The sequence below is a fragment of the Haemorhous mexicanus genome, chromosome 3 (assembly GCF_027477595.1).
Source record: "Haemorhous mexicanus isolate bHaeMex1 chromosome 3, bHaeMex1.pri, whole genome shotgun sequence".
Taxonomy (NCBI): domain Eukaryota; kingdom Metazoa; phylum Chordata; class Aves; order Passeriformes; family Fringillidae; genus Haemorhous; species Haemorhous mexicanus.
The window spans coordinates 72,423,944-72,450,732 of NC_082343.1; the positions used below are offsets into that span (position 1 = coordinate 72,423,944).

At 36.8% G+C, this 26,789-nt stretch overlaps 1 protein-coding gene across 2 annotated transcripts in view; it reads right to left on the reverse strand.

The window, feature by feature from the left end:
* The window catches only part of AFG1L (AFG1 like ATPase), a 64,363-nt gene extending 37,874 nt beyond the window's left edge, over positions 1-26,489 (reverse strand). The window contains exons 1-7 of one of the 2 annotated variants that reach the window (XM_059842331.1): positions 26,377-26,489; positions 19,648-19,871; positions 12,803-12,854; positions 12,104-12,205; positions 10,703-10,833; positions 5,398-5,497; positions 2,706-2,764 (exon numbers count right to left, since the gene is read on the reverse strand). In XM_059842331.1, the coding sequence (XP_059698314.1) occupies positions 2,706-2,764; positions 5,398-5,497; positions 10,703-10,833; positions 12,104-12,205; positions 12,803-12,854; positions 19,648-19,871; positions 26,377-26,464 (756 nt within the window). In that variant the 5' untranslated portion in view covers positions 26,465-26,489. Of the gene's footprint in view, positions 1-2,705; positions 2,765-5,397; positions 5,498-10,702; positions 10,834-12,103; positions 12,206-12,802; positions 12,855-19,647; positions 19,872-26,271 lie in introns of both variants that reach the window. The other variant, XM_059842330.1, reaches the window with a different exon arrangement.
* Positions 26,490-26,789: the final 300 nt, after the last annotated feature.

The window sequence follows — 26,789 nt, forward strand, 5'->3', positions numbered from 1 at the left end:
GCCTGAAATCTATTTCAAGTGAAGCATCTCTTCACAGAAATATACTGCCAATAGTTTCCATTCACTCCAACTTCCCAAGAACATTTAAAGGAGTTTGAAACTCCTGTGCTGAACTTGAACAACTTTTAGTGCTCAAGTCTTATTTTAAGGTTTATGATCATAAGTTAATTACTGAAAAAAACCAAACAAAACCAACCCACCTATTCACTTCCACTAAACCCTAAAAACAGCCCTCTGGGCAGCTCTGAGCCCAGAGAAAACTAAGACAGGAGTCAGTCCCAGCTGACAAAGTCAGTACCAGGGGACAGGTCAGATGAGACCGACAGACACACATGGCTTGGAGTGAGGGAAAGGTTGAAAAGACAGTAAATCAAACATTTGCAAGCAACCAATCCAGTGTTTTCCTTCCTATTTTCACAAAAATCCTAGAAGAAATCATATTTACATTTCCTAGTCACGGAATTATGCACAGCTGAGGCAGAAGCTACTTTATCCATTCACACCAATGCCATCACACAGATTCTACACACATTGGGACAGCCTAAATCTGCATTTCTCAAACCACCAAAGCTAGAGTATCAATGTTCTATCCACACCTTTGTAACATAATGGTTAATGGATAAAATCTTACTCTAGAATACATTTCAGTGTGATTTTTAAATGCTGACTTCTGCTATATTGAATTAGAAATGTAGATTTCAATATTTTTTTCTTAATAATTTTAATGTCATGCCCTTATCCTTCCACCTTCCAGCTAGGGTCAGAGAAGAATTTTGTGAATAAGCTTTCTCTGATCCAACTTTTGGTCATTATGTCTTTGGGAAAGAATAATGTTACACTGGTAATATTTATTAATGTGACATTGAAGGCACATTTATTTAGAGCACAAATGTTAAAACACAAAGGTGCTGGGAAAAAGAACAACGACAGGAAATCCAGTATTTTAGAAAGGCCCTTGTGAATTATGTTAACATTTGCTTTTCCCTTCATTCATTATGATGATAATATTCATCTGCATCTAGTCTAGGTTGTGCTACTAGTTTCTTTTTGCAGTATTCCATTCTCTAGACTAAGCCACCTTTACTGCTTCTCTCAGCATTCCATCTGTTCCCTACTAAAAATTTTTTATTACCTTCCCAGTCCTGATGAGGTGCTCTGATACATAAACTACATTTCACATTTTTTTAATTCAGCTCGCTAAAAAGACAAAAAATTAAACTATAAATAAGCATACATGATAGGTGTTCTTAAAGCCTGATGATCACTGTAATGAAAGAGCCTTATGTTTATCAGGGAGAAAACTAGGAGTCAACAAAGAAAGACATAGAAAAGAATGATTTTCCATGGTTGCTGCATTTCAAAAAGCAAATGCATATGAAGCTACTTCTATGCTTGAAAATACTCTATGATTGGGAGTTCTCATCCAATGCAGCCAGCCACAAAATATACCCTTTTCAAGAATTTGAAACAGAAGTGGTTGTTAATTTATTTTTATGTTCCTTACTTCTCTAAAGCCATCCAGGTAAGAACCACTCTCACTGGTAACCTCCCTGACTTCATACATAGCCATTCTGAGATGCACCAGAGTGCCATAATCATGTCAATGGCATATTAACTTTTAAACCTGATAATTGTACAAATGTCAACATTAGATGGGATTTTCAAAGGTTCTTAGGCAATTAAGCAATCTTATAATTCTGAGGGGGCCCACTGAAACTGCTAGGCACTGTCAGCTGCTTTACTGCTGACCATCTGAGCAGAAACATCCAGTCAATGCATCAATTCAGCAATTCCAAATCTCCTATCAAAAAGCCAAACCTACCTAAACTCTTACCTCACAGTTCTTTTATCCTAGATACCAATATAGTTAACATTATTTATGTGTTTATTCTAGCAATACTTCTGTGAAGTAGGGAAACACTGATATTTCCATTTTACATGTCATGTCAATCCAGAGCAGGATAAGTGACCTGTATGTTAGCCCCCAATAACATAACAATACAACTGTGCTTGTGAATAAAAAATATCTGCATCTTGTCCAGAACTTCTAAGTGTCATTTCAGTTTATATTCTTTTTAACAGCAAAATAAGCACCAATTGTGTTATTCACAGTGGAAGGAACCTCCATTTTTTAATTTAAATGAAGCTATTATAGTTTTTGACCTCCCACAACACAAGATGCAGACTGAAGGAAGCTTGCTTCAGAGCCGCTGCTTGTTGAACATTATGAGAAGCCTCACAAACAGCCATTGAAAAAAACTACTTACACATGAGAAAGACCCAGAAACGAGGTAATTGAGGGGTACAGAACAAACCCTACTTTCCTTACATCAAAATAACAGCAAGCTGTTCTAGCATTATAAATGTAAGATATCCACAAGTACAACACAGTATAAATATTAGAGGGACACTAGGTTACACAGCATACCTGCACCAGCAGGAAAATCTTACCCAAACAAACACTTTCTGCTGCCTTAGTCAAAAAGATAATTTTTTGTCATGTTAAAAAAGTCCAGCTTTAAAACCATGTTAATTCCAGAAGGAAAAAGTCCCTTCTTGCCTTACCTTCAATTAGTTTTGCTCAAAATAGTTAAAGCAGATATATATAATGTGGAAACTTGCATCAAAGCAATCCTCTACAAATCTACAAATTAATTAATAAAGCAAGCAAAACTGAAAACCATTAAACAAGTGGCTTTCCTTACCTTCAGCACAGCAATGAATGGTACAAAATTAGCCCTCTGAAGACCATTTTTATAGAGATCTGAAAGAAAGGAAATCAGTGCCATTTTGCTACTTAGTCCTAATAACGACAGCTTGTCTTCTAGTCTAGCAAATGAAACTCAGTGTTGCTGGAGACAGGAGGAGGAACAAAAGGCAGAAAAGGAGAGCTAAAATCCATTTCTCTTATTTTACTATACGAAAATTCAACACAACCTTAAGGTAGAACAAAACATCCCTAGAAGTGTGAAAACAGCAGGGAGCAAAAAATGACTTAGATTTCTAATGACATAAAACTAATTCTAGCAGAAGAAATTAGAATAGCATCTGTTCTAAAATAAGGGTTTAAAAAACATTTGTAATGCTGGGTATACATTGGTAGAGATTGTAAGGCCAAACTATGCAACTGCTAAACCCAAGTATTTGGCAGAGGGGAAAAACTCCACACAAACTAAAAATACACAATTTGCCTTTACTTAGTTAACATCATTCTTATTTGATGTACTGTGATACATTTTATCTTCTAGCAATTCTGCCAGGTACACTTCCTCCTCAAAAGCAAGAAAAAGATCACCCCTAAGGCCAAAAAACTGAAAATTAATATGTAAACTTAGGCAAAATTGCTAAAAATACAACTGAGTAAAGAAAAAATAGTAAATTATGTAACAAAATGCAGATCTGCATCATCAAACAAAATACAAATCAACAAAAACCACAAAGCAGCATTTTTCATCTTACTTATCTCTATATATTTATACAACATAAACTTTTCTTCTCTGGAAATTAATCAACTGCCCAACAAGTTCATAACAGAATGACTTTTTTGAAAACACAATCACTTAAAACTGTATGATGATCTGCTGTGTTTCATTACTATTCAGAAGCCTTATAAAAAGGCAGCTTAGCACCTATAACTGACAGAAGGAATGAGTAAAAGAATACAGACAGCTGGCAGAGATATCTCCAAATTCCACTCAAAGCACGTGCCAGGTTATGATTATCCTTTATATTCCACATAAGGCCTGACAACTACAACTATACTAAAGTTTTTTTGCTTTACCAACACCTCACAGTGGACAGAAGATGCTGCATCCATGAGACAGCAACAGGGCACCCACAGAATGGTTTTCACAAAATTGGATATGTATGTGGAAACATTTAGAAAAATTAGCAGTTAAGGTAATTCCATTACCCTAATTACTAACAAAGTTCTAGGAAGCCATGTATCATGCTCATTCCCAACTCAGCAAATCAGGATGGTCATACATTTGTTAAAATATATAGCAATCAATTGCATATTTACTTGCAAAAATTATTGAACATGTAACAGTAGTGTAAGACAGCTACTCCCATTAGTTCTTCTAGCTAATAGGACTGTGAGCTGTGTATTATGTCTCTGTTTCATGAGATCAGAAAAATAAACAGTAATTTTGGAAATGCTGTTCTTGTCACTCTCTGGGGTACTTAATACAGATGGATGTATTTCAGGTTGATACAATGACTTAACTGTATGAAAAGCACCCATACAACTATAAAGGCCACAAAATTACATCTTGATTTAAAACACTGGCTACAATACTCAGGTTATGGTAAAAAATTCTCCTGAACTTTAAAGAGTAGTGCTTAAAAAAAAAAACAAGGATGGCTCTCAAGTGAGTAAAGCACCAGCATTAAGTCTATCTGTAGTCAACACAACTACAGTAGTTACAATTCCATCTTGTTTTTGCAAAAAAGAAAAATAAGCCAATGGGAAATAATTTTCTCCCCTAATTTAAACATTTGGGTGGGGTTTTTTGGTTGTTTTGGTTTTTGTTGCTGTTGGTTTTTGGTTTTTGCTAAGATAAAGTTCATTGTAGAATTGCCCATCATTAGTGATTGTCTTTTACTCAATTAATGTGGATAGGAAAATTAATGGTTGTTACAGTTGACAATTAAGTTAACTCTTGAGTATTTGAAATTGATCAATCTGAAATGTCATGCAAGTTTATGCATTATGCTAACTGCTAATACTCTACAACATAAACATTCTTCTCTTAATTTACAAAAAATTACAGTTACTGCATGGTTAAAACCCATACAGATTTGGGAACTTTGTAGAAGGATCTACTTAGCTAATCACTAGAAACAACTAGTCACTGTAAAAAAGAGGTAGAAATGGAAACAACTCTCCACTTAATTTTCTCAGACCAGCTTGTAAGAAGGTAAGAATGGCATCTTGGTAAGTGGCTCTCCTTCAAGCTGGTGGACCACATCCGCAAGTTTCTGACTTAGAAACCGGGAAGGAATGTGATATCATTTCCCTTCTTGTGCAGGATCTGATCTTTTCTTATCCTTAAACACATTCAAAACAGGCAATATTTTACCCCTCCTAAACTGCCCTGTGCCCAAACACCCTCTCATTGGTTTGGACAGAGTAGAGGAGATCAGAAAACACAGGAGATTTTGAGAGTGGTGGAGGAAGGAACACTGAGTTCGAGATACAGGAAGGGTAAGATTAAGGGAAAACATTTCCTTCTTTAAGAACAAGAAAAAGTAGGGGACAAGCTGGAGTATCTCTGATTCTTGCAGTCTATAGAGTTCCTTAGAACTAAATACTATATGATATAAATACAACTGTTTTGTAAGATACTGAGATTCACTGGATTTGGGTAACACTGGTAGAATGTTTGTTTTTACCTTCTGGCGGCCTGTTAGATGTTGCCACAACGACAACCCCATTTTGGAAGAGATTTTCAAAAAGCTGCTTTAGAATCATGGCATCAGCAATGTCAGTGACCTGAGAAGACAACACATTTGTTATATCTTGCTTTCAGCTTCTGCTGCAATAGATCTGCAAGTGGCTTTGTAGCTAGGAAAATGCTTGTTAGTGAAAGCCATGGAAAAAGATTCTAATTATTGCTTGGTGAGAAAAAAATAAAAGGGATAATTAATAAGCAGTGAATGTACCACAGTCTTTCAAAACTTGCCCACTCTTTATTGCGGAACTCCAGCATTTCTTTACCAGTTGCTAAATGATTCCATGTTAACTTCTATTATAAAACTACAGGTGGGAGACACAGAAAACAGACCTAAACATTTAAGAGCCTACTTAATTAGGAACAACATGAAAAAAATCAGAAGATAAAAAGAGATACACACCGGCTGTTTTACATTTCTATTACCTTTGAGGCAAAGGTTTGCAGAGGTGAATTTAAAATGGTCATGGGACTTCAGAAAATAAAGACAAGTAGCCAACTATACATAATCAGCTGCTGTTGAAAATAGAATGATATGACATAGATACTATTGTGTGATTGTTGCAAAAAACAATTCAACAGATGGCCCATCACAAAAATAAGCAATTTCATTGTTCTTTTTAAGTGCCTTCTATTACTGTCCATGAATAATCAAAAGGCAGGCAGTCACTTCCAGCACAGTCAGCCTCTTCTAACCTTCAGGCACAAAACACGAATGAAAAATAAAAATGGGTAGAACAAGTGATACTGGGGAGGGGTAAGGAAGAAAAAATGACTACAAGATAAGCCATTAAGCAAAATTTCTTTAAGTATCTTAATTTTAGCTTAACAAATTTGCTTTATAGTACCATGAAATAAAAGGATACAGGAACAATGCTGTAAAGAAATGCATCAAGTTTTTCTGAAAAACGAGCAACTCATATTTTATAGGAGTTCACCATCTTAATACATAAACCACCTTTATGATCACTACACTTCATTTTCCTGCAGACCCTGTGGTTATAAAGATACTTGTTGCATTTTGGCTTACCAAAACAGACCCCAGTTCTGAGGAAATAAACCAGTGGTGGCATGCTGGGAGTTATATACTCCCATTACAAGAGATTGACAGATTGCTGAGCTTTCACCACCTTAGATGTGTATGCTGTGATCTCAACACCTGTGCCATCACAGAAAGTTTTACCCACTATAATGTTTTCTTCTACTCCACATCCCTCCACCCCCCATAAGTCTCCCATTCTAAATTACTTTTCAGTGCAGAAAAAAAAGAAAAGGTAATACTACACTAGAAACATAGGTAAAATACTTAGGTTCCATTTCTGGCAGCTAGTTTTGAAGCAATAGCGTTCTTAATGAACAATACATAAACACTAGCTTCCTTCTTCCAAAGATTTTTTCTATTTTGTTCTATTAATGCCTTAATGCAGATATTTTTCCTTTATAAAAAACAAACTTTTACACAATTACACATGCCTCAGATTTGCATATCTCTGCTCCCTATGAACTGATATTAAAAAAAAATAGTAATTCACTATCCTACTATTTGCTTTACACACTTGCTTATGTTTTACTTATCAATAATTTATTTCTTCTGGATACTAAAATTTAGGAACTTCTCCCATTCCTAAGAACACAAGACATATAAGGAATCACAACAGATGTGCATCTTAGGGGTAAGTGAATTTCTTATACCACAAAGCACATCTAAAAGCCAAATTTTAAAATTCTATTATAGAAATAATTTTGTTACAAACCTTTTTGTCTAATAGTACTAAAAAGCATACTGCCTTTAGCAAACAGGGAATAAAAGAGTAACAATGCTCACATAAAAAAACCAAATAGCATTCTCCTGTCAATGAGAACTGGTTTTTGATGCATAATTCTGAGCTCCATTACAAAAAAAGGAAAACACAAAAAAACCCCAACAATAACACACCAAAAAAACCCCAAAAAACCAACCAACAAAAAAAAAAAAAAAAAACACAAAACAGCAAACCTCTTGAAAGTTCTGTCAAAAAGCAAGAGCCATTTTGAGGACCAGGATGCAAATGTGAGCTCTTTTTATCTAATACACTTTAAGAACGGTAAAAAATTTCTACAAGGTAAAGCAGGTAGGAGACAGTAACTAAAGGATTTTAAGTTCTCATGTTTTTTACTGCATCCAGCATTTATTGCAACTGATAACAAAAGCAAAGTCTACAAATCACCAATAAGGAGAGCCTGCTAGAGGACAGAATGGAGAAATTTCATTAGCATTTAAGAGAAAAAAGAAAAAGAAAAGCAAAGACACCAGACTAATAGTTAATTTACATGTTTAAGTGCCTGAGACTCAGTCAGCCACTGATTGGTACAGTTCCACGTAATGAATGACAAACATAAGCATGTATTATCAGCAATTAGTATTAGCACAAAAATAAGAGCCTAATTTTTATTAGAGGCTTTTAATAGAATGCAGGTTAGTAAAAACTCCCTAAATTGTTAGTTCACTTTGGTAGTCCAAATGGTACCATTGGTACCTTAAGGTTAACACTGCATCATCTCTCAGCTTCCCAAGGAGGGACTCTGGTTTTATTATCAATACTAACATAGGTTACACTCCTGTAACTGTAGCCAAAATTAGAGCTTCTAACCACCTGTGTATAGTTATTTGGTCACTGCTAGCCACCCCTGTGCTCTGAAATCTCATCATTACAAATGGCTTAATTTTAGGGTTTTTCTTCAAAATGAAGACATTTTCAGAATGGCTTAAGAGTTCTGTGATTAAAAAAAATACTTTAATATTTCCAGTAAACTGTATGACAAAGATCAGTAAGACATAGCAATGCTTTAACAACCTGACAGCCTGGGGCTCAAGAAACTGCTGACAAAATCCTGCTTCAAAATGGACAAACACAGAAGCATAGTGCTGTCACTGAGTTCCTGGCCATCACACAGTATTTGCACAAAGAAACATTAAAACTTTTTTTTTTTTTTAATACAACAATACTTTGGAACACAGGAAATTACTTTTAAAAGAAGTACTGAAATATTTTTCTAGATCAATTAATTCTCCACTTGTTTAATAGTTCTGTGGGTTTTGCAGCAAGATTCACTTCAGAATACTTCTGTTTTGCTTTAGCCCATTGTCAATGAGGAAAATGCAACCTCAACAATGCTTTTGTCTTCTGAAGTTCTGCATTTGGTTTCCTCTGCAAAATGAGCATTAACAATATGTTCTGCTGTCCCTGTTTAAAATACCACTCATCCATGTTTCTGTTCTTAAGATAAATGAACAATTAATTTCAACTTATTCTCCTTTTTTTTGTTCAGCAGTCATCTGAAAGCAACTTGAAGTGTTTAAAGCAAATCTCAATAGTTTTCTGATGTTGTCTCCACACACTATTATTTTGCCAAAACAACCTCACTTTTTATCTGTCAAAACAGAGAGTTGCTTTGTCCACAAGTCAGAGCAGTGTCTGTTCTAAGCCTGCAGCTCTTTCCAGTTTCATTTTAATCTAGCAATTCTTTAAATACTAGTAAATCAGACTGCAGGGAAATAAAGCCATGATCTCCACTGCAGAAATGAGCTGCAAACATCCCAAATTAAATATGGCTCCTTATTATTAATGTTAATTGTCTCTCCATGTCAGCTCCTCTTCCAGTCACTGCACTACTTCATGATTATTTAAGCAGAGGGTTCCTTATCCCAGATTCATTGCCTTCTGAAAAAATTCAGAAAGCTGGAACTCCTCTTATCAGGCAAAACCTGCATAGAGTTCCACGTTACAGAAAATCAGGCAAGAAATCCAGCCATTCAGAAATCTGTGAATGTAGAATATTAGTATATCCAAACCACGTAGATTTTAAAAATCACTTATTAATGCAAAGTCTTAGAAACACATTTTAAATGTATAGTTCTTGTATTAATTTCCCAACTGTGACAGTTCAACAGAACAGGTGATTTTTACAACTGAAGTCATTGGTGTACCTCAAGCAAGTCAGCAGGGGGAGCAGGCAATCAACTTGGGAACAAAATATACCACAGTCTCTCCCTTTAAAATGTGGAAATATGACAGACAGTCGGTAAATGCTGCAATACTGCAACATGAAAGCAGTGAGCATTTATACAGTAAAGCAGGTATTTACACTAACACATGGTAAAGCCATTTTCTACCATTTGAGCATTTAATGCCATGACAATTAACACTTCCCTCTCCAAACCTTCTCATTCCTTCATAGTGTAAGTACAGTTGTCTCTGTATTTAGATTTTACACTCAGCCCAGCATAATCATATTCACAGGACAGAGCACAAATTAAATGATCAAACAGCAGCAATTGCAATGACCCCACACATTCTGAAACCACCCCTGCTTGAAAAATGCAAAAGAAACTTAAAACAAGAACAACTGTTACTTGACCAAAAGTCCTTTCCTGGGAGCTGACCACAGAAGAGTTATTTCCTCAAGTGTGCAGGCTGGCCAGATAACAGCTAGGAGACATAAACTGTTCCATTCATTTCAGAAATGTATTAATTTAACACCATAACAGACAATTTCACTTAATAGTATATTTTACTATTGGTGATTCGAGAACTAACACAGATCTGTTCATATCTTGCTCTGCATTTTCTCTCTGAATTAAAAAAAATCTCAGCTGGTTAAAGCTGCCAAATACCTCTAGTTTTTTTATTAAACATTTTTATAAAGAATTTTACATTTAAGTTTGTGACACGCCCTTAATATTCACAAGCTGTGTAAAACCAATGAAATCATCAAGTTAGCTTGGGCAAAGATCATTTTATAAACTTATTTTTAATTTTCACATTTAATTCAATAGAAGTTTCTTTAAATCCTTAATCACACTGAGAGTGTTTGTTGCATTATATGAACAACAAAAGCAAAGATCAGTGGCAAGCAAGCATCACGTGGCACTGTACAGACAAAGGACAGGATGATGGCCCCCGTCCTGAAGATTTCATGAGCCTCTAGACAAACTCTAATACCTCCTTGTACGATCAATGACCAGACTGGTAAACAAAAGCACTGTAAGGGGACTTACACTGCTAACTTGCATCTCGTCTGCTGTGGAAAAAAACCCCAAACCCTACCATCTTCAAAACTGTAAAGTGACTTCTAGTTTTTAACTTCTACCACTCCTGGCCAGTGATTCAAATACTATATCAGCAGTAACAAGTATTGTGTTTTAAGATCAAAAGTAATTTTATGAAGTTTCCCTTGAAATGAAGGAGTAATCTAAGACTTCTTACCTGAAACTCATCAAAACACAGGAGAGCAGCCTCTCTGCTTATTTCCTCTGCCACAGGTGCAATTGGGTCGTATGATTTGGCCATAAATCCTGCTTTTCTCTTTGGTAAGTTCTGCTTAAGGCGATGTATTCCTTAGATGATACAACAGAAAAGAACAAATATTTCTTATTTCTTTTTCTAAGATAGGAAGAACAAATTATTTAGCTAACAAATAAAAAGTAAACTGGTCCAGTAAAAATATGAAAGTTTCAAACTCAATCCAGTTTCAAGAGGCTAAAATGCTTTACAACCATATCCACACAACAGTTAAAAGCTCACAGATTTTATGATTCTTATTTTGTTTAGAAGGCTGTAAAACAAATGTCAAAAACATCTTGAACGCTATGCACCTAAACTCTATCTTCTATAAACTGATACAAATTGCAGTTTTATCTTGCTCTGAAGGTACTCTTAGAATGCATTTAGCTCAAAGAAAGCAGACCAAGCAATGCAGTTATACTTCAGCACATGATGATAATGGCATAAGGTAAGATTATTAAATCCATACTTTACTGTGTCATGGACTGTATCTGACTATAAAGAAAGATTCAGAAAAAAAAAAAGGATCCTGCAGAAGGAAGCTACCTTTGTTAAGATTATGCACAAATGACAAGAAATGGAACCAGAAAATCTCAAGTGACCCAGCAATGATTGAAAAGTGAGCACTAAAAAGTGGCTAATGTTATTTACACCAGTGAAAGCTTCCCAAGAAAAATGCAGCTGTCACAGCACTTGTAAAATACAGCAACAGTTAACTATTTAACAGTATTTTAAGGTCATAGAATTTAGAAACAGAAGCAAGTTGTAAAATCTCTAGAACAGCACTCCTAACCAAAAAAAGCACCACATTCAGCTGATCAGAAAATTTTCTGAGACTTAGGATGTACTTCTTTCTATTGCTTTTTTCTTCTAAATTATTGACAGTTATTACTAAGTTACTCAACCAGAATAGTCCCCATTTTCCTTGGCATTTATATCTGATTTAGTTATTGCTTACCAAAAATACAGAGTAAGTTTAACCTTTACATTTTCAGTTTTAGCAATTGCCTTCTTCAGATTTCAGGTAAGCTAACTGGCACCTGGAAAACATCTAGTTAAGGATTTCATTCTAAGCAATATACTCAAGTTATATATACAACCAGGTATGTATATTTTTCTTTCTTGAGAAATAATATGCAATTAATATATATGCTGATATGATAAACAATGCTAACATGCATTAACTTTTCTCCTATTTTGTTTACTTTTCTTTATGCTTAAATATTTAAATAAAATTACAGTGATTAATATGAATATGAGACAGACTTTTTAATAGATACTGCATCTTATAAAATTCTTGTCAATACCTGTGTCTGCACTTACTCTGGTGTACATCCAACATGAAGCCATGAAAATGGACTCTCTTTTTCTTTTCTACTTCTAAGTGAGAATAGAACATGTCCATCACCATTGTCTTTCCTGTGCCTTCAAGTAAGAACAATAAAAATCACTCAACAGGTAGTAAATTTAAGAGTAGTACGTACTGATTACAATAATGACTGTTTGTCAGCTTGGCCCTAATGAAACTCTAATTTTCCACAGGGTAAGTACAAGACCAGACTGCTCTGAGGAACAGTTATGTTTCCTGTTCAAAAACTTGCTAGAACTACATTTTTATTTTTCTGTTTTAAAATACAGACATGGCCCAAAGGTTGCACAAATTACTCCCCATACACCCATAAAACATGTTAGTATTTCATTTGGAAAGCAAGTATGTTTTCATGCTGCACTGTTACAATTAGAATTTATGAACTCTCTCCCACAATTAGTTTCCAAATTCTTAAATTGCATTCTTAAATATTAGAGAATGGGTAACGCTGAAAACAACTACACATAGTAATGTGGTCCAATCAAACAGCTTCCAGCATTCAGAGTGTAATTATATTAAATAACATCCTGATGTTACACCCAGTAAGATTCATTAAACCAATAAAGCTACATAAACATACAGCTTTCAGACACTTCAGAATTCGAATAGACATGAATTTAGAAAAAATTCTATTGGATGAAAATGATACTTACCAACATCTCCATAGACATAAAGACCTTTTGGGGGGTTGGTTTTGGCAAAGAGCTGCAAGTCAAGAGAAAAGAGTAAATATAGATATGGGGTAAAATAAAAGCAAGCACATGGCTGTGATAAAGTAAGAAAGAAGCTACACTTAACCACAACAGTAGCACTAGGCAGCAAAGTGTAACCTTGACTCAGAAAATCAGTACTGCAAAGCCCATGAACATTGTACATCCTATTCTCTCAACTTTGAATATTAAACCCAAAATTATCTCTGGTTTCAACATTATTAAAATCAATAGAGTCACAGTAAAAACATGTATCTATATGCACATGCATGTGTCTGTATATGTATAAATACATAAACATATAAAAACATACTTTCAAAATATGAATTTTATTAAGTATTTTTTCAAGTGAGTTACTTTCATCTGGAATGAATATTACTTAAAAATTTTAAATTTGTTAATATTCTTCAGGACATGTTATGACACCCGATACCTATTTTACTCAAGTATATATTTTTATGCAAAAACTTCCATTAATGCTAAGACTTTCAATTTCCCCCAGTGCTGTGCACAGCCACTTTCAAGTATAATTCAAAAAAGAAACATTTTCTAAAAAACTGGAAATCTTAACAAAATTCAATCAAATCCATGAAACTGAATTAACATCCACAAAACACATTGCAGAAGAGTATTTGCTTATTTTAAAGTGCTCCACTTTCAGAGCTCTATGGGCTGAGCCAACACAGAAGAAAACTAAAACTGCAACCCTGCGGTCTCATTTGGAGCTGGGTAATTGCTAAACAACTCGAATCTAAAGCACTTTTTCAAAATACAGTGCTGTGGTAAAGAAATAGAGGAGTCAGTACAAAACACTAATTAAATATAAAAGAAAATGCATGACCAAAAAGTAGGAGGGTAATATCTCGGGTCTACAGTACCAGCTCACTCAGAAAACATGCAAGTATGGCTCTTACACAAGAGCTCCTTTTAGATTTAATTTAAGTCTCTATTAATAGGGTAATCAAAAATTTGTATCATCAATCTGTGGCTGGAAAGGGTTTCAGATGTTTGGAAACTATTCCATTAATTGACAAGGCTGCAGCTATTTGCAGTATATATCTTTATTACTTTGAAAGCATTGTAAGACAATTTAATTGTTGAATATTTTTCAGCATGTACTTTTTAAAGAGCTTGTGTTCAATAAAATTACTGATGCTTAAAGTTACAGGAGAAAAGAAGAAATAGACAAAAATCCAACTGAGACATTTTCAAAAGAATTTCTTTGCATTTAGTTTTAGATTACCAACAATCATTTTAACAATATAATAGACTATCATATTCAATTTATTATACAGAAAGGCCATGTTAACGTGATTTGCAGTTTCACAAGAAGCAGCACAAAGCCAGAAAAACAAATCAATGTGTAGAGTACAGCTTTACCTGTTTTTGCAAAGGTTATACAACCAGAACAAATAATAATGCCTACATTTTTGTACCAATATTTTCATTGCAAAGCTTTTATTAATTACATTTAACTACTTTAATATTTGTCTTTTTACACATACTTATTTCCAGATAACATGTTACAGAAAAAGGGACTTTTGTTTTGACTAAAGGAAAAAAATATAATGGCTTGGGCTCCATAAAAATTGATTTAAAAATTTAAATTTGATTCCCTTTGAAGACAGCAATTTTTGAGCAATATCTGTTTCCTAAAAAGGGTGGATACTGCACCAGATCCAAATATATTTGTTGATCATCTCTAAAAACAAATCAAATGTCAGAAAACCTTTTTTCCTGTTTCAGCAATTAAAGAAGTTTGTAGGAAATATTTTACATATCATTCTAAACATCACACTATTGATAGCTTTAGGATAATGACTTCCTCATTCCTATCAGATATTGTATAACTCTAAGAATTTGTTTTTATATTCTTTGGTTGTTCTGGTTTGTCTTTTTTGTCTTAACATACATTTTATTTCAAAAAAGTAAAACTTTATCAGTAGATTTTTTTTTTTTTTTAATACTGAAAACTCAGATATCCTACCAGTTTCAAGCTATTTTGCATGATCCTAAAATGGATTTTTTTCTTTTTGTTTCAGTTATTCGAATGCATCTTCTGAAGCCTGGAAACTGTCTAAGAAAAAAGGAAACCTCCGCTAGGATTGCTGATAAAATCCCATCACCATTGAATTCAATTTAAATCACAGCAAGCAGTCAGTCAATGGTATGTGGGGGCAAAGTAAGAACACTGATCTTGGTTCTATGCAAACATACACTCTGCAAGAAGGAGGGAGGAGATCTAATGCAGAAGATCCTCCAGTCACCCTAAAATAAGGACATTCTACTTTATTTCAGGCAGGAAAGGGAGAAAAGTAGGAAATGTAGGAAGACAAACTAAATTAATGATTTCTCCTTGCTCATTTCCATATTATCCTGAGGTACATTTGGGGTCTCAGCATAACAACGTTAAATTTGTTGACAATATGTTTTCTTTGGCAACAGTGATAAGATTTAAGGATGTTAAAGTTAATATTTAAAAGGTACTAACCCAAAGATATTAAGTCATAGACAAAATTTGAGTTTGAAGGGGAGAATATCTTTAGTAACATGAAATGTCTTCCCACCTTCTCCCCTGCTCAGACACCAGAAGAAAGCAACTAATTTCCTGGCAGTATTTACAGTCTGATTGGAAAAACTTGTAAGTGCAAATGCATGTCAATACTAAGATGGTTAATTAAAATATGCAAAATTCAAGACAAGTCTCCCAACAGCAGAATCTTTTTTAAATCCTAACAAAACTGCCTCTTTCTCCCACTCTTTCAAGACTCCTTTTTGGCTGTTGTTGTAGCTGAAGACATTTTCAAGGTCTTGAATGGTGTTTACTATTGTTCATACCTCTTTTCAAAACATGACCTCACTTATAATTGAGCTTATTTCAAGTCATTAGTACAGCAACTCAACAACTCTTAAGATGTCCCAATTGGCATTATTTTGAAAAGCTGGAGATCAGAAATGTCTATGCAAACTCCTACGGCCTTGAACTTCAATTCAGAGGATCTCAAAATATCTCAACATACAAGGCCATGCTTTCATCAAGTTGAAGATCAAAGTCCTTGTTCAAATTTGAGGAGTAATTTTAAAAACAGAAGCCTACTTGGTTGGCAGCAAGACTAATTGTTTTTTCCCCTGAGATTCATTCTAAGCTCATGTCCCAAAAAACCTACAACGCAACAAAATAGTTTTATTTACCATGAAGCAAATGGCGTCTGGTGCGTTTGTGTGCCCCAGACTACACATTTCAAAAAGGTTTGGCCTGTGAGGTAACACAAGTGTTCTGGGTAAAAAAAAAACTGAAAGGCCTCTATTGTATCTGATATAAATATTTGCTCCCTAATCCTACTTTTACCACAGTTTAGTGAATAAAACTATTTAGAGAAAAAGTGACAAAAGAAGAACCAAGCCAAAACCAAAGCAGACCATTCCTGTAATGGTTCAGAAGTGCAAGAAGTTTCTGTTTCTGGACTAGTTTCTGCTATTTTGGAAGAGGCTTCTGCAATTCTATCACAGAAGAAACCAAGCAATAAAATAAGGAATATCAGACTATAGAAAAGGCTGGTAGAGAGAGGTTTCTCTTCCACCGCCCCTTTTTCTTCACCGCAACCTCTCAACCACTTCCCTTCAATAACAGAGACAGAAAAAGAAGCACACTTGAAATGCCAAGCATCACTTTTTTTTTCTTTTGAAAAAGCTGCCAGTAGATTAATTTCTTCTCAGAACAGGAGATTTCATAGTAAAAGTGGGCTATTCAGGTTTCTAGAAACCTCCTGAAAAAGCAAGAAGTCCACTTACAAAATACTAAGTATAACTGATAAAGTATTTTATTTTTTCAAAATATATCCTTAATTAGTTTAAAATACATCAATTTGTTTCATTTACATCTATTAAAACTCACCAAGTACAAAACAGAAAGGAAATCCAATGGTTTTATTACACAAACACGACAGTATTCAGTTACAAAGTATCTGGCCTCCATGAAAGACTGCCAACAAGCTACTCAACAAATATAGGATTTACCTGCATCGTTAGTATTTCCTGGAGAAGCTTTCTACTGGTCAGAATGAATTCCACCCGTAAATCTACACAAACCCTATTCAACCAGGCCAACTCCAGACAGCAGTACTCAGCACCAGCTCTTCTTGGCATGAAAAGCCTTAGCTCTAACTGAACCAAGTCTGCAGCAGCATCACTACACTGAGAGTCCATAACAAAAAACCAAGCATATTGCTTACTTAGGAAACCCCTCAACAGATGCAAACATACGATAAGCATATGATTTTACAACTACCTCGTCACATTTGTGACTTATTCTGGGGAAACCTTCATTAAGATGGTGATTACAACTTTGCTGAAGCAAAACCTGGCCTGCACTAGAATTTAAATTATCATCTGTTTGGCTTCATTTTATCTCATAAGGAGCTCTGTTTGAACTGGCAAATTGCTTCATCAAATATAGCAGAAGAGGAATAAAGCTGTTGTGACTTCTTCTCCCTGAATCATGATTTCATTTAATTACATAAGCTAGCAGACTTTGACAGATTTATGCAGAAGTCAATGCTCTCCTCCTTTTCTGGGGTTTTGATGTATGGCATGGCACTATAGTGCTCAACCTGTTACCAATCTTAAGATTTCCATAGAAATATCAAACTCCAGAAGAAAAACCTCATACTGCAATTACACTTACCCCTGTAGCAAATAGTTCTTCAGCTGCTTCTCACTGACTCACTAGTTCATCAGTGAGCCATACAACAATTTTCAAAAGTTGGTTTAAAATTAAAGCAATGTTAAATGAAGAAGTGGAATGCTTTAAAGGAAGTAGTGAAAAACACATTCTCAAGTAAAAAATGGCATTTAAGTAAGAAAGTGTCAGTCTGGCTTTACTCCAATTAGCTCTGTTACATAGGGACATAGCAGCATCATATTTCCTAAATAGAGTAAGGTTGGTATTTGTTCTCTGCAATACAGGCTTTCTTCCCTATTCACACTTCCCAATCAAAGAATCAGTAAATAACAAACCCACATAATGCTTGATCTACGAAGCCCTGACACCTGCTCTAACAACTCAAAATGATTTGGGGCACTCAGTTAACACAAGTCAGCTCTCAAAATTATTCTCCAGGGCAGTGTTTTTAGAACTTAATATCCAAGTGTCCACAACTTCTTGCCAGAAAAGATCAAAATATTCTAGCCTACTGGTCCTCAGGTTTGGCAGTAAAGGCAACGCCTTCATCATAACATTTTTTTCTCAGGCTTTGGCTCCCCTTATCTCACGCTAGATCATTTAGTCTTGCCCTGCAACCTGCAAACATGACAGTATTTGTGCCAGGTAAGAGAACAATCTGGTATGGTTAGGTAACAAGTTTAGAGTGGCATATTTAGATTTATGCTCATGAGATGAGGAGTGTTGTGCAATGAATGCTTAAAAAGGCTGACATGGAGATTTGTTAGCAAGAACTGCAAAAGACATTTATTGACCATAAATGTTAAAGTTACTTCTGATGAAAAAAAAAAAAAACCTTCAGTGGTGCAAGAGAAGGGTGAAATCAAAAGAAAAATTCAGAGTCTAGCTGGGGAAAACGCTGACAGACTACCTCCTCCCAGGGACAAGGAGGTCTCTCCAGTTCTGGCTGGGAAAGTGCAGGTGAGACAGCAATGTATATTTTGCCATGCTTTTTCCCCAGCACTATACTTTATCATCAGACTTAGTCAAACATCCCACTCCTGTTGTTTCATCCTACTGTAGTAGGATTAACACATTTCAGTCAGCACAGTTGTAAGCTGTGGCTTACAACTGTGCTGACTGAAATATGTTAATCAGGTGCAAATGAAGCACATTCACTGGGCATTCAACTTTTGTGCACACCTATACCCAATATTTAGCAATGAATTAAATCTGCTCTGCTGGGTGCTACATTTGGTTTTCTGGGATATAAACTCAGATCTACAAAACAAGAGGCAAGGAAAGCTGCAAAGGGAATTTCCACATCAGTTCTAGTTGCTTCCCATGAGAACGTGCCATACCAGCGCTATCAGTATTTGCAGGTGCAAGGCCACCAGAGCAACAATCTGAGAATAACAGCATGAAAACAAGAGACATAGAAAATACTGTCAAAGACAATCTAGAAAACATTGTGTCAAGAGTGTCAGGGAAAAGTTACAGTGATGCAACAATTGGCTAACAGCACTATAATTGTTAAGGCAATGTGCAACAGGGATATGTCTAAACTTTTCTAAGTCCTTTGAAAAGAAACTGTGATGCCCCCAAAAACACAACAAGGGTGCAGATTATACCAAGGCCTTCTTTCCTTACCTCACCTGGAAACTAGCAACATGGAGAAGAATTGTTTTTAAAAGACATGTTTTATACATAATATAATGTGGAATTATTTGTGGAATACCTGGTAGAACACAAAACATCAGTGTTCAGTTTATGTAATCCAAACACACAAGTATAATACCAGTGCTTGGGAATTAAAACCTGGTTTAGGCTCGTCTCTCCTATAGCCAAATGATGTTTTTGGAAAAGTAAGCAGTGGGCATAACGAAACCACATTAGATTTTCTTACAGAATTATTTCAACAGTATCTAATGTGGCTAGTTCTGGAGTGCCACTGGATTTTACAAACCAAAAAAGAAAGAAGAGAGACTGAAACATGAAGAACGATCTATCGGAAAAGATGCATTTGCAAAAATAAGATTTGTGCTTTTGACAGAAATTTATGCATTTTAAGTACATTCTTATGAGCAAATATAAATGCAAAAAATATTTTTATCATTATAAACCTCACCTGTGAAAGAACATTTTTCGAATCAATGCTGTAGCCTTTAAGGCTCTCATGCAATTTCTGCAGGTGCTGCACAACTCTTCTTTGTTGCTCGTCATTCTTCAGCTCTTGATGCTTAATCAAAAAATCATAATGTTCTAAAGGTCCATTGCAAACCTGTAAGGCTCTGGCATGAGCATCTGTAGGAGTAGCAGGGCCTGTCTTCTCATCTGCCTGAGCTGTGTAGGCTGTAAAAATAAAAGTAGCCAATTAATAGGGAAGTTCTTAAAAGCATCTCCTTATAAACAACACATATTCCTAGTTTACACAAAGACATATACACACAACTTACCTATATAACCACTGGTTACCCCTTCATTTTTCATTAACTCGATTTCTAACTTTTTTACTAAGTCTAGTAGTATGTTTTAATATTCCTTTATTTTATTAACAAGCATACATTATAAGAAGTCCAACTACAGAGTTAGTAAGATTTGGCTGAGTTGCTGCAAGCGAAGTTTTGACCCCATTTTTTTTTCCAAATTGGGGTAAAACCATTTAAACTTCCAAAGTGCATTTCTCTAAATAGATAATCCTTTAGGAAAAACTTCAGAAAATATTTAAAAGTCAACAAACAAGAGACCAAACCAGGAGTTCTGTAATGAATTTGAAACAACCTGTCAAACACCACGCTAAGCAAGGCAGCAACTCTGAAGCCCTGCAATGCCACAGCCTGATCTGCTGGCATTATCTTCTGCCTAGAAGAGACAGGGACAAGCCAAGATAGGAATACTGTCAGAAACAAGACATTAAAAAAAAAAGTCAGAATTGCTAGACACAAAACAAGACATAACTAGGGAAAGAAACAATGCACCAGGTTACAAAGAAGGCTTGCCAAATCATTAATATCTGGAACAATGGCATACACTGGAAAGTTGTTAAATATCTTCCTTGCTTCCAGTGTCATTTAACAGGTTAAGTATAATAAAGAAAAATATGACTTCTTAATGGGTAAAGGAATAGCATGTTAATTGCAGAAATGCTTTTGTCATATAGCATTGCCATCTATAAAGTAGGAAAGTAAGTTGCAAGTGAACGTACTTTTATGCAGGTACAAAACAGCTGGAAAAAGGATATGTAATAAATAATTACTACATTTAAACTAGATGTATATCTGCAGTAGAGTTTCATAGAGGGCTCAGGATCTCATCTTGGTACAACCCTGAATTTCCATCCATGCCATATATAGAAAAATAAAGTAGACAGACTGGGAACACAAATAACAGAAAATCAGGAGAGGGCTGCAGACACTTTGGAAGGCAAGTAAATTCTGACAAACTGGACAAATAATCTAATAAAATTAGGATGTAATTCAAGAGGGACAAAGCATGTTATTTAGAGGAAATAACTAACTCAGGAGATGGGGAATGACCAACTAAAGAGTATCTCTGCAATAAAAGATCCAACAGCTATACCGGATCACAAAATGCCAGTGAGACAATATAATAACACTATTAGAGCAAAAAAACTAAAATAAAATAAACACAAGTCCTCCAATATAGATACACACAGAGAAAAAAACACCCTGTTCTATTCAATGCTGGCTGGTATAGTCTGCCCTGGAAGACACTTTTCAATTTTCACATCATATGTTATGAGAAGTATGAACCAAATGACAGAGTAAATATATTTTAAAAAACAGAAAAGAAAAAAATCTGAGTCAGAACCCACAAAGATGCCATAAAAGGCATGAAAAGAGTTTTAAACAGCTATAAGAAATATAGAATATTAGAAAACAATAAAACTGAACTAGTAGATCAAATTATGATTACTTATTGCAAGTAACAATTCCTCCTAAAAAGACAGGCACTGTTTATATCTGCAGCCAATAACTGCAACAAATTCTCTTGCTGCTGGAAGAACTAAGTTGCTACTTTGAATTAAGGGTAATTAGCTCATCCCTATCCAAAGAGATCACATAAAGAAAGTTGAGTTCGAAGTCTGTTATTGCAAAAGTCTGAGTAAAACCTGTAGAGAAGAAAAACATATCGCTCTCTCCAAATACATACAGCGTACTGAGAAAATGAAAGGATATGGTTATTTATACAGATAACTTAATAAGTGTTATTAAGGTAGTGAAATAGATTAATAGTCTAGAAGCTGTAAAACTTCCAACTATTTGGGGTGAATTTTAAAAATAAGTTTGATGAAAATCTGTCAGGAACAGGTCAGCAAAACCTGACTTGCCTCTGAAGGGAAGGGCAAAAGGAAAGATCACACAATTATAGAATGGCTTGGGTAGGAAGGGAGCTGAAGTATCATCTAGATCCAACACTCCTGCCATGGGCAGGGACACCTTCCACCAGACCAGGTTGCTTTCATATTGTTTTCTACTGTTCCACTCCCAAAAAAAGTCCACCTCAGTCCCATGATGCATACCTCTGAACTATCTGTGCCTTTGCAGTACGTAGAAGGGGATGGCCCTGAGAGCTCCAGTGTGCCTCCTTATACCTATAAATTCTTAAGTTCTTACTGCTTGCCACAGGATCAACGAAAAAAAAAAAAAAAGGCTGATTTTGGTGTAAGAAAGGGTTTGTGGCTCATGACCTTCCTGGCCATGGACAAAGCACCCCAGCAGGACTGCTGAGAAGCATGGGGTTTATCTCAGATTACATGCTTTCACAGCTAACCATCCTGGGAGTGGGAGAAAGTACTCTGTCATTAACATGTGACAGAGGTGGAGACTATGCCCAAATGGCCATAGAGGGTGTCCTGGCACAAATCACTCACTGTTCTCCTAATACAATATTGAACACTGGGATTTAAATATCATGGGAGTACACTACAGTAGACTACCAGGAGACACCCAGTAATTGGTTAAGTGATAAACTCACACCTTTAGCTGCAAAAGAAAGGCAGATGCTACTGAAGAGCATGTGGGGTTTTAGAGATAAGTCAACAGAAGGTAGCTGTACAAATGATACAATATTCTAAGAGACAGAAAAAAATGTGCATCTTCCATTCTAACCTGCATTTTGTGGAACAGATTGCCAAATCTATCACTCAACTATAGGAATCACCTATGATTCAGTGTACTAACTGCAGTCCTACAGCCCTCTCTTCACACTGCAAAACAGGGGTTTTCATTTATTCCTTCTTGTTTCCTTATCTAATCTTTGTATTACAGAAACTGCAACTCAATTATTTATTATTTACTATTTTCCCTTCTGAAGTCTTCAAAGTGTTCTGGATACAACTATAGAAAAGCACAACATCAATTCACTGTTCATACAGTTTTGCACAGAACAGTGTAAAATTAGACATGGTATCCACAACCTACCTTTCCCACCTTCAGGGTGCAGGACAGTGTTGGATGTTACCACATTTAATCAGACGTTCCCTGCTTCTTTAGATTTGACACCAAGCTGCAACTTTTTTCCTAAATTCCTGTTCCCAAAACATACATATGTCAGTATAATCTCACTTTCTTTCATACCATATAATTAGGTCTTTGCATGTGCCTTTCTGCTTGCACATACAAGTATCACAGACATAGCTGCAGTGAAAACCTACCGTGACACACCCAAAAAAAGAAAGAAATTGGAGGGAAAAAAATCTCACCAAGGCAAATAAAACTTATTTTAAAAAATGCCAATCTGGAATTATACAAAAATTTCTTTCAAGTGGGGGACTTAAGACATATTTGGTAAACAGACATTAATTTACCACTGCAAAGATAATTAATGCCTACATAAAATTATAAAAAGCATTCTTAATTCCAGGGACTTTCTGACCTGGAAAAAAGCAGCAAATTGGAAAACTGATCAATGTGTTGTTGAGTTTTTCTACTGCTACTTAGAACTGATGTCTGAGATGACACAGAAAAAAGGCATGTGAGTTTCAATGACACAGCTTATGAAAGTAAAAGTCACTTCTGAGACAGGCACTAGAGTTATTTATTCAAGAAGACAAACTGAAATGGAAGTAGAGTTGTGGCATACCAAAACTGATCCTGACAGCAGCCAAGAGGCTGAGAGCACAGAAGGGTAACCAAGCTGCAAGGTAGAGAATTAACACTTCCCCCTTCCTTCTTTGCTGTTAATTACTGTTTGTCTTAAAAATAGAGAACATTTCCAACTGCGAAGAAATGCAGAACTGAGAAGAGTTGTGAGAACTGCATCTAAACCAAACTCACGTAGGTTACAAATGCTCCAAAATTCAGTACCCCAAAATCACCCAAGCGCCTGACAGTCATGATCAAGAAGCTGGAAGAGCTTCTCCTAAATCCGTGTTAATGCAAGGTACAAAGATCACATCTGCTTCATTACTGCTCTGCCAGCACAATCTGCCTTGAGAACTTTTAACAAACCCTGGAATCTGTGTGGAGAGAAGGGGGAAAAAACTCATAGAACTCAACTTTTAAAAACTGTCATGCATTCAACAATCTAAGCTGAAGTTCAGAATATCAGTTTGGGTCACAATGAAGCCAAACAGCTTCAAACCTTGAAGCTCTAAGTGTAAAGCTGTTAAAACTGCCTATGAAACACAAGTGCCACGACAGAAAATGAGGACTTGGAAGTCAGAGGGCACTTTCATCAACAGGCAGATGGTGGTATCAGAGACCTAAACTTGAGATTAAGCCAGTAATAGAACTGCTGCAAAATGCTTCCTTCTTAGATGACACCACAGTGACAAGGAAGGGCAATGGTACAGTCTTGCAGCTCCAAAGGTTATTTTTCTATGTGAAAATAGGAGCAAAGGTAGCAAAATATCAGAAAGAACTTTTTCTCATGTTAGTATCTGTAAGCAATAATAATGTTCTCTTGTCTCATCTTTTATTAACTATATATGCAAGTTTTGCAAAATCAGTCTCAAACAGGTAAATTGCCCCATGATGTACAAGGATTTGGATAAACTTAATGTCTGTTAAAGTTAAGCACATTAATAAACCTGCAGAAGAACAAAGACTTGTCATGTAAGCTTCTTGGGAAAGAGATCATGTGCTAGGTATAAGCTAAAAATACATCTATAGTCCTATAATACACAAATGCTCCTTTCAAAATATTGCACTATGATTAATGACAAGAATGTAAGAAGAGGTGATCTGAAGAAATTATTTACTTTCCAGAGCTTAACAGAAAGCTTAAAAAAATCAAAATCCAACCAACCATATTGGGGGGGGGGGGGGCATACACACTACGTTATCAGCATGAATTAAAGATGTTAGGCCAATATAGTGTAAAATTCATAAAAGCCCCCTGCATGCTGAAATCAGGTGTTCAAACCAGAAGAAGCAGCTTGCAACTAAGACATAAGGACAAGGATTTGCATTTTTGTCTCATTATATGACCTTAGATGAATCATTGAAGGCCATTCATTTGGGCAGCATATGACACAGTATTTAATCTTCCAGAGAAACATGAGTTGGAACTAGAATTCTACTTTTTTCATACATGCCTGATACATTATTCTGCTAGAGGATTACTTGTATTTTTTCCATGCACACTCTGTTTCACAACCTGACCTATAGATGAAAGTAGGGAGAGACAAGAGAAGCATACCAGTGAAACTGTGACTTTACAGATAATACTCGTCATGTCTTTACTTAATTAAGGAGAACGTACACAACTGTGGAAAGCAAATCACAAAAACAAAGAAAAGACTGGTTTATAAACCAGTGATCATAAAACCAAGATTATAAATCAATTCCATGATGGCAGCCCATCCCTGCAGTCTGATGTACTCAAACAACATATGCAAGGACTACCTTTTCTTTAACATGGAAGCTGACAAACTGCCTGAAGCCCCTGGATTTGCTCAGACAACTTTTTCTAAATGCTAGTATGTTGGTTATAAAAAACCACCTACATAGAGTCCAAGTATTAGACCGATATAAAATAAAACACACGCAACTACAGTACTACCTGCAGTGCTTGTCTATTTTTCTTAGGATGTCTTGTCTATTTTTCCTAAGATAAATATTCTACAATCTCAACATAATGTGTGGATGTGGACATATATCAATCCTGGGACCCACCAGCCACCAGCAGAATCTTCACACCTTGGCCAGACTGGCAGAGGACAAACAGCTCTCACTGAAGAAAAAAGATCTCTGTCCTAACCTAAGCCTCAAGTTAACAAAACTCCATAAATTTTTGTACTGAAGAGGCTTTCAAAGCAAGGCTGTGAAGACAGAGCACAGCTGCGGTCCGGTCCGTTATACCCCGGAGGGTCCTGGAGGGAGAACAGTCCCCGAGTGACGCCAAGGCCCGGCCGAAGCGCTGGCAGCCACCGGCGCACTCGCCGAGCGCCCGCTGCAGCCGCAAGGCTTTAAGCAGGCAGCGCACCGAGGCCCTATTTCCCAGGGGAAACGCGGCATCACCAACTCGGGAAGCCACGGGCCCCCTTCGCGGGTCAGCCGGTGACCGGGGCCGACTCCCGGTGTCACCCCGACAGGCAGGTCTCCTCCGGGGCTGTGTCGCGGACAAGCCCAGGCCGGGAATGCGAGGACACCGGCAGGTCACGGCAGAGAGAGCGGCGAGGCCTGTGCGTGTCCCGGCGGTTGCCGTGTGGCCCGCCCGGCATCGCCACCCACCTCCCCTCCGCCGGGGACAGACCCGCGGCACGACGGGGAGGGAAGGCACGCACCGGCTCCTGCGACCGCTCCTCGGTGCCCTTCCTGCGCGGTGCCCCGGCAGCCTGTCGCCCGCTCGGGTCTGGCGAGCCCCGGAGAGCCGCGGCGGCGGCACTGACCTCTGTGCGACAGGAGCAGGCGGCCGCGGCACCCCAGAGCCCGCAGCAGGCAGCGCGCAGTAGCCAAGGGCGACACAAGGGCCGCCATCTTCCCGGCCCGGCGGCGGCGGCGGTGAGGGCGCGGGGCGCGCTGGGAAATGGAGTCCCGCGGGGCTGTGGGGGAGCCTGTGCGCTGCCGGTGCTGGGCGAACCGCTCCCGTTGGGTCACGGAATCACAGGGTCCATTAGATTGGAAAAACCCTCTGAGATCATCGAGTTCAACCTATGACCTAACACCGCAATGTCAACTAGACCATGGCACTAAGTGCCACGTCCACCCTTTCTTAAAAACCTCCAGGGTCGGTGACTCCACCACCTCCCCGGGCAGCACATTTCAATATCTAATCACCCTTAGAGAAAGTCCTCCTCATGTC